This window comes from Pterocles gutturalis, unplaced genomic scaffold, assembly GCF_000699245.1.
Source record: "Pterocles gutturalis isolate BGI_N339 unplaced genomic scaffold, ASM69924v1 scaffold17378, whole genome shotgun sequence".
In the NCBI taxonomy this organism is placed as follows: domain Eukaryota; kingdom Metazoa; phylum Chordata; class Aves; order Pterocliformes; family Pteroclidae; genus Pterocles; species Pterocles gutturalis.
Window position 1 is genome coordinate 42,751 of NW_010120834.1, and position 8,864 is coordinate 51,614.

Here is an 8,864-nt window from a genome sequence, read left to right on the forward strand (position 1 = left end):
ATGCCTAAGCTAGAAGAAAGCATTAAACAGAGAATACGAATGAATCGGGAATTCAGAGGAGCTCCAGGAAGGGAAGTAAGCCTGTTGGTGCTTCTGCATGTGAGGTCTTCAGAGTACACCTCAGAAAGAAGGTGTGGGAGAGCCACAGCATCAGACATGGATAAGAGAGAGGAGGGCTCAGTCTGCAAATAAAGACAGTGAACATAGCCTCACCATGCTCTCCAGAGCAAGTTAGCCCAAGAACAATGGAAAGAAAGGACAGTTTATGAGCAGCTTACATAAAACGTAGCGGCAGCTAAGGAGGTACATGGTTGTGTATTAATTGGAAGTACATTTCATCAGTTGCTGGGGGTTTTTTTGTAATTGTTTTTCATTGGAATTTTTAGAACGTCAATATTAGTTCAACTGAATTTTTAGAACGTCAAAGTTAGTTCAACTGAATCCAGAAGAGATCTTATTTCCACAGAAAGAATACTTCCAAATAATGCATTACTTGCCAAAAAAAAAAGTTTTAATACCACTAAGTCAGGATAGGCTTGACATCCCCAAACCTGAGGTGTTTCTTATCAAGCTTAAGAATGTCTAATGCCAAATGTCAAGCCAAGTGAGGAGGTCTCTCCTGGAGGCATTGACCACTGGTATCTGTTAAAGCATGGAGTCAGCCCAAGACTTAGGGAAATCCTGTATGGCTAAACTACATTTGTGTGCAGAAACCCACCCAGTATTTGTATGGTTGCAAGACCAGATAAGTTATGTCAGGCTAGGGATAAAGTACGATTTGCAACTGCTTTTATGAGTAATTCCATAAAAGGAACAAATGTAGAGAAATGCAGTAAGCACAGAAAAACAAAGGTGAATGGCTCAGGTCCGTTACAGTGAATGCTAAACAAAAACATGGAAATCAGTATTTAGCCAACCTTTTTTTTTTTCCCTTCAAATATGTAGACTCCTAGAGATAATCCATTTCCAGTTGAACAGCTGTGTGGTTGTATATTGAAGTAACTATCACCAGGGACAACAACAGGTCTTGGGAGAGTCCAGAAGATGTAGGGTCAGTGAAAAGAATATGACCTTTCCTTAGAATGGCTAATAAGAAAGACCTGTTTCTGTTCTCATTGCAGAAAGAGCCCATAGACGCTTGGATATGCTCCAGCTGTAGAAGCACTTTTGCAACTTTTGCTTTGCTGGAATCTCACCAGTGCATTCATAAAGACCGAGTCCTTACCACGAGGTTCAGACCGTCAAATAAATTGGGACCCATAAAAACAAAAAGCAAACTCAAAGGGAAACTGAGAGGAGCAGCGTTAGGCAAAGGCATTGCTCAGTGCTTCGGGACCATTTCTTGTTCTTCTGCTGCAAAGCTTAGCTGTGCTGGCTCAGGAAGCACTTGTGATGCTCTTGTGAGGTTTATACCTAAATGGAGAAATGGCCGGTCTTCACTGTTGAAGAGAAGAGAAGTGAAGCAGCCAGACAGTTACCCTTGCCGACTCTGTGGGAAGACGTTTGATTCCATTGACAAGCTCACAGTCCACACTTACGTGCACAAAGGGGAGCGCCCCTACAAGTGTTCACAACACGGATGCACAAAAGCCTTCATTTCCAAATATAAACTGCTCAGGTACAGCTCTGAAGGCACTCCTTTTCTGGTGGGTGTGTGTGGAAAAAGAAAGACATCTGTTTCCTTTGGGTTGTCCTAGTGACAGTTAGTTAGTCCCTGAGTTCCAGTTTTTATTATTCCTGTTTTGGTAGAATTGAGGGTAGTCTCCCTCAATTGTAGTGGCTACTCAAAGAGATTATGTTGAGCAGTTGTAACCTACTCTGGCTTTATAATTAACACCTTATCCCCCCAAAAAAAAGTTAGGCTGGTACTAATACTATGAGAACTTGTGAAAATACCTTCCTTCAAGAGTGCCAGTGTTTTCAAGTCTTGAAGCTGCAAGAGTAGATGTGCTAGAGTAAATGTAAACACAAATAACTTGGTTTTGTTTTTTGTTGTAGGCACTCAGCCACTCATTCGCCACAGAAGTCTCACCAGTGTGGCTACTGTGAAAAGACCTTTCACAGGAAAGACCATCTAAAGAATCACCTTCAGACTCATGACCCTAACAAGATGGCCTTCAAGTGTGAAGAGTGTGGCAAGAAGTACAACACCAAGCTAGGCTATAAGAGACACTTGGCTCTTCATGCAGCCACCAGCGGGGACCTTACCTGCAGGGTATGTGCCCAGGAGTTTGGTGGCACTGAAGTTTTGTTGGAACACCTCAAAAGCCACGCAGGGAAACCAACTGGCAATATGAAGGAAAAGAAACACAAGTGTGACCACTGTGAGCGTCACTTCTATACCCGTAAAGATGTACGGCGTCACATGGTAGTTCACACAGGCTGCAAAGACTTTCTATGCCAGTTTTGTGCCCAGAGGTTTGGGCGGAAGGACCATTTGACTCGCCATACTAGGAAGACTCATCCCCAAGAACTGTTGAAAAGCAGGTTGCAGAACGGTGACTCAGTGGGTCTCCTTGACCAGCTTTTTCCATTCAGACTGAAGGAAGATGCCAGCATAATGTCCCCTTTTCCTGAAAGGGTCTCTGTGCAGAATGGGATTTTGAATAGTTCAGAATCAGAGGAATACAACTGTCCACATCTTCATTCCCAGACAAGCTTACAAACTGCTCTTCCTCTTGAACCTTCTCCTCATTTGCAAAGAATGGGCTCTGCAGACAGCCTTCCAGGTGTCCATCCCACATCATGCTCAACAGCTGTTCCTGCCAACCTGAACCTTCATCAGCCTAATAAATATGACCTTAGTTCTACCTCATTTGCAGCAGGATCCCTCAAGAACCTACCGATAAAAGTGGATGTTAAAGGTTACAATGTGCATCTTCTTGAGGACCTGCTGTTACCAGAACCTCAGTCTCTCCACAAAATCAGTCTGGAAGAAGCTTCCTCAGGGCCTGTAGGGGATACTAACAAGTACCCAGTGCACAAGGAGACCGAGGCAGTAGCTGAAACTACAAGCCTGCCTTTCATGGATCTCACTCATGTGATGAGTTTCTGGCAGCTCCCCCTAGGTGACAACCAGAACGCTACTGGGGACATCACAATGGCATTTGGTCCAGAGGAACCATCACACAGGCTGAATGGCCTTGGCCAACAGCAAGGTCTTCAGCTAGCAAGTGGTGGCATGGCCATAAACCAGCTGCACCATCTTCCTCGCTCCTTTCCATCCACTACAAATTCTGTAACGTTGCCTCATTTTCACCATGCCTTCAAATAACTTCACTGTGGGTTTGGGTTTTTTTTTCTTTCTTTTTTTAAGACTGTGCTTCTTACTTAAATCTGTTAGGATTAGGTGGTTTTGGTTTTGTTTTGTTTTTAAGAGAAACTGCCCCAAATGTTTTCAAAACATGTTATGAATCTGGTAGTTAAATTCAGGATGTTAATAAACAAGAAGCTCTATTTTTCCTACTACTATTAGTTTTTTTAGCATATGACAACAGTAGAACTAACATATTTCCCTCAACACTCTATATTTTTGTTTATTTCATGCAAACAACTGAATAAATATTTTCAATAAAAGCAAAGCATCACAACAGGCACAATAAAACTGAGGCTGGTGTGGTAGGAGAAATAGGATTAGGGTAAAGGGGAAGAAGGGGCAAATCAAAGAAAAATAATTTTAATGAGCCACAAATCACAGCAAATGTATACACATAGCAAATGTAACAAATGATTTATCAACATCACATAGATTTCTGTTAAGCACTTAATTACTGAACTGTGTGAATCTTTAATTTAAATCAGAATCATTCCAAGAGTAACTTACCTCCTTGTTTCACTTTTTAAATGAAGAAGATCACTATTGTGAGTACATTTAACTAGATTTTGTTTTCTGAAGCGAACTTCAGCTGTGTGCATCTCCTGCACTTTTTCCTAGGGCTGGAAATAACTACCACTTCTGCATGAAGTATGTGTGCAGTTTTCAGAATGGGAAGTGAATTGTCTCAAAGGCTAGAGCAAAACATGAATTTTCACTTAGAGGTGGATCTGGCAATATTAGATATTAGAAGCTGGTCTCTCTCTCTCTCGCTCTAATAAGGCACTTAAGCATTTGTTTAAATTTAAGCATATGTTATCCCATTGGGTCAACAGCTTGATTGAGCTAGGCTCTCATTTTCATCCAGACTTGGAAAGGTGTGTGTATATTCACTTACTGCGTTGTTTTCCTCGTTCATGCAAATTGTATTCACTTGGCCTCATTCAAGCTTATGTACTTGTAAAAAAAACAAACACCAACACACAAATTTTGTAGCACTGCCTGATCATATACTGTTAATAGACATTTTGTCATTTTGGTTTGTGCTTCTATAAGAGGTGTAACTAATTACTGAATTACTTGTCTTTGAATTAAAACATGATGTTAAGAAGGAAAGGTGATGCAAACACTGAGCCAGACTGGTGCCTACGTTCTTTCAGCTGCTCGTCTGTAGCAGGGTGCCTCACCTCTGAGCTGACAGGAGAGGTGCTGCTGCCTGACCTCAGCCTCTTCTGAAATGTGGAAAGAAGTGCGTTACTAGGAGACACTTACCATATGTAACTATGGGTTAAAGACCAAGTCTCATTCAAGTAAAAAGAAAATAACCACTTTTGATATTAAAATGCTTAAAAAGCACACGATGATGGTATCTACAAGTAAAACATAGAAACAAACCTTAGATTGCAGAAAACTGGAGCTTTAACCCTTCAGTCCCTTCAAATGTCTTTTTCCAGATTCTTGACATCATAAATGTAGAGGAAGCTGATGATGTCCCATCACAAAGGAAGGCAAGCTATTTCAGAACTTTATGTTTGCAGAAAAATGGTTTTGTTTTAAAATTCTCACAATTCAGGAGATACCCCCCCCAAGCCATCTGATATTTCAAGTAGAGCTGGACTTTCTCACAAGTTTTGTTAGAGGGACTTCTGTGTGCATTTTTGAGAATCCAGCAGTATCTGAGGCTCAAGAATGCTTTGTTTCTGGGCAAACAAATTCATTTGGGCTCAGTAGACCTGCCTCGTGTGGGCCTGAACATTGCATTGCTGAAAGAGGAGGTAAGATCAGAGGCAAGGTAGTGATAAAGGAGAGGTGTGGAGATAACAGGGAGTCCTCACCAGCTCTCCCTGGGCTTACCTGTGGTGTCTGAGAGGACAGGGCTGCAGTGGGCGGGCAGGCATGACTTCAGGCAGTGACAGTGGAGAAGGTAGCAAAAGCTGCAGGGCATCTGTCTGGTGGCACTGCCTTTGGCTCAGGCAGGACTGCGGCAGCATCAGTGTGTGGAGAGGTGGCCCCACGCATGCCAGGGGTACGGTGGAGGAAGAAGGCAGCGCAACCAGTGGCTGGTCCTCCCTCCCCTCTGACACAGCCCTTTCCTCCTCCAAATGGGAGAGGACGATTCAAGGGCAGAGAGCTGCCATGGGGAAGGTCAGATAGACCACGGCATAGCAACTAAGAAATGGAACAGAAAGTTCTGACCCTCAGGGAGATGTTGGGATATTTTACTTCACATCCTAATAAACATTAAAAAAAATGCTCTTTTTATCTGAACTGTGCTTGCAAATCTGTAGAAGCAGAACAATATGTGGCAGCTGAACAATAGAATTACTATAATCAAATGATACTGAAAAATAGTGAAACTTAGTAAACATTTTGTTTCATACAAAAAATGTGCTAATTTAAAAAAAAAAAGGAAGCCATGTAAACCTGCTGAAATAATGTTAAAGAGCTAAAATTATACTACATGGAAAAAAAAAAAGACTCTGCATCCTCTATGTAAACACCAGTATTTATAGTACTTGGTTCCCATCCTCTATCAGAAACCATGGTAATTTTTTTTTCTTTCAGTTTTATTTACCCACTGCTCCTGTTGGGACTCTCCATTTTCTCAACCAGTGAGTTGCTGTTAATTCCAGAGTTTTTCACAGCCAGGCTGAAATTGGATGGTACGTTCCATGTATTAATGATTGATTAATTTCCTGTGAGCAGATTTTAGTACTATTCTTCCATACACCATTTCTGCCCCTATAATTATATTTTCTGTAAGACACTGGAGAGTGATCTGTGAAATCAAACACTTTCACACACAGACAAAAAATAAGAGGGGGGAGAACAACAAATAGAGTAAAACTTCCTCTAACTTTTAAGGATTCCTGTATTTGGTTGTAAAAGAATGCAACTGTGATAACATTGCACTGGATAGTTTGGTATGGGGTTTTTTTCCTTCTCCTTCCTGGATTGAAAAAAAGGCAAGCAGCACTGCTTTAATATATTTGGGCTAACTTCATGCCCACTGTTGCTAAGTCTAGCTCTAGGAGTTATACTTGCTTCAGTGTCCATCCTTTCTGTATTTATCTAATCATCATTAGCTAGAGCCTAAGTAGAGTTTAATTAAACTCTGTAAAGTCTGGTATTTATTATTGCTGTGTCCAACTACTTTTCATCTTCACTTACCTTATAAACATTTAATAGGCAAGAAATTCCGGATGAAGCCTTGTTGGAAATTGTTGGGCTAAAAAAAAAAACACAACAAAAAAAACCCCAACATGTTGCAACACTGAAAGTTTATGCAAGGTTATCCAAGGCTAGCAATAGATCAGATGGCCAAAAAATTAAGAAGTGATATGCCTCCACACCATTTCTGTTTTATTGATCAATTCCTAAAGCAATTGAAGTTTTTAATGCAAGAATGAGATTTGGTTTTAGTTATTCTGAACCTGAAGTGCTTTGAAGCTGGTGCACAGCATATGTGGCCATTTATCACTTACCAATCACTGTCATTTATCATTTAATGTTTACTGGAAGATTCTATTAAACATATACATGAAAATTCCAAAATGTTCATTTGTCGTGTTCAATATATCAAAGCAAAGCATTAAGGGGGTAAAAAAAATTTTTTAAAAAAAAATCACATGATAGTGGATCGTCTTACATTTTGTTAAAACCATTGAATGAACTACGGGTAGTATCCATCCCCTCACAGGCAATCATTTAATTAAATTTTGACAATTGACACAAATAATCTCACAACTTCAAAAAGGACAGCATAGTAAGTGTAGCCTAGGCAAAAAAAAAAAAAAAAAAAAGACAACTTCAGTTTGCTTCTTTTATTGAATGCAGTAGCTGTAGCACTTTTGATGGAATAGGTGCTGGAAAATGGTGTTGCCTAAGGTCTTCCATAATGCATGAGAAGAAAACCTTTACGCGTCCTTGCCGACCAGCCGCTCTATCTTCTGTTGCGCGTTTGCGGTCTGAAAGCAGCAATGAGCCAATACTTATTTGTATAGAAACAGCTTTTATGTTTTACTCCATTTTATCTAAGAAGATTAAACCTCAATCCCTAGGAAGGTGGTGGAGCAGTTCATCCTGGAAACCATTCCAGGCACATTAAGGATGAGAACATTTATTTGCACCACTCAAAGCCAGTTTCTCATATCTGCTTTCTCAGTTAAAAAGCACTCTTGGGTAGCACTGAAATGGATCTCTCACTAGCCCAAAGTGCAAAGCAGCTGTCAAAGCTCAAGTTTTACAGACACTGCAGCAGCAGTTGCCAACAGCCCAGCACCTACAAGCTCCCCCAGGCCAGTCACTTCCACACTTCCAGGGGTGTTCAGGACACTCTCCTGTATTTTGGACGCTAGCGTGGATGTCTGTCCTGGGGACCTGCTGGAGGCCCTGCCTGTCCCAGGGCTCTGTAAACCAGCTACAGCCCTGGCAATACTTGGGCTCACCAGTGTCCCTGGGGAAAGAGGTGTCTCCTCTCCAAGCCTGACAAGCCCCAAGTTTCAGAGTTCAGTGGCTAAACCTGGAGAATGGTATCAATAAATCCCTGTTGGTGGTCTGCAAGACCCTGCACTATAATCGTTAAGAGTTACTACACTGTTAACAGTCACAGGTAATCTGGGGAGTGGAGAACAACAGAGGAGACCACTGGGAACTGTCAACAGTTTTTCCTGTAGCTGTCAAAGTCAAAGAGGTAGCTAGAGGTGTGGACTGGACACTCCTATGCCCATTGCAGACTTGCCCCCAGCTGAAAGTAGTTAGCCATGGACCAGCAGCAATCAAGGACAGCAAAACTCCACGTAGAAGGACCCTCCAAAGACTTTGAATGTGAGTCTCTGCAATAGACTCTTCCATGCACATTACCAGTCATCTCACGCTCCAAGCTCTTGTACAAGCTTATCTCCCAGGCTCAAAATATTCTTGCCAGCTACAAGCTGCATTCCCTGCCAAGATCCTGTTTTCTGCAGTGATATGCATCTGGCAGGGGTGCAGGATCCTGATCATGCGAGCCATCCCCTTGCACAACAGCACCACGAGCACCTTACGCAGGGGCTGGGAGACCTGGCTGCTGCTCTGACGTGGCTCTGCATGGCCCGAGGTGGGAACAACACCAACTGCATGGGCTAAAGAGTGAAAGCACCAAACATCATGGTCTGGGAAAGTAAACATTGAGGAGAAGGAAGAACCTCCACACTGTCATCCTGACAGTGATTCCTGAAACAGATGCTGGCATCTTCCTCACTCAGACAATGGAAGCACATCCTGAGAGCACAAGACCTGCTGGAGAGGTTTGCATCATCAGTTAACGGCAGAACACACTCACTGCCTACTTGAGATGGAGCTGCTCCAAACCAAAGAACATTTAACACCAAAATGAATCTTCTCAGCAGCCTATACTGGGGACATGAGATCTGCAAAAATTCAGTACAATTCATTGCTTTAATTAATACAAAAAAGTTCATAGTGCAAACACTGCAACAAGATATTGTATATATACAAAAGCAAATGAGATCCTTCTATGATTTATATAGTCAAAATTAAAAAATGTTTC

The 8,864-nt window shown here is 41.8% G+C and overlaps 1 protein-coding gene across 1 annotated transcript; it reads left to right on the forward strand.

The window, feature by feature from the left end:
• PLAGL1 (pleiomorphic adenoma gene-like 1) lies at window positions 1-3,368 on the forward strand. Its single transcript, XM_010077043.1, has 3 exons — window positions 1-75; window positions 1,122-1,618; window positions 1,999-3,368. Exons 1-3 carry the CDS (start codon window positions 1-3, stop codon window positions 3,272-3,274), a joined length of 1,848 nt encoding a protein of 615 aa, XP_010075345.1. The 3' UTR covers window positions 3,275-3,368.
• Window positions 3,369-8,864: the final 5,496 nt, after the last annotated feature.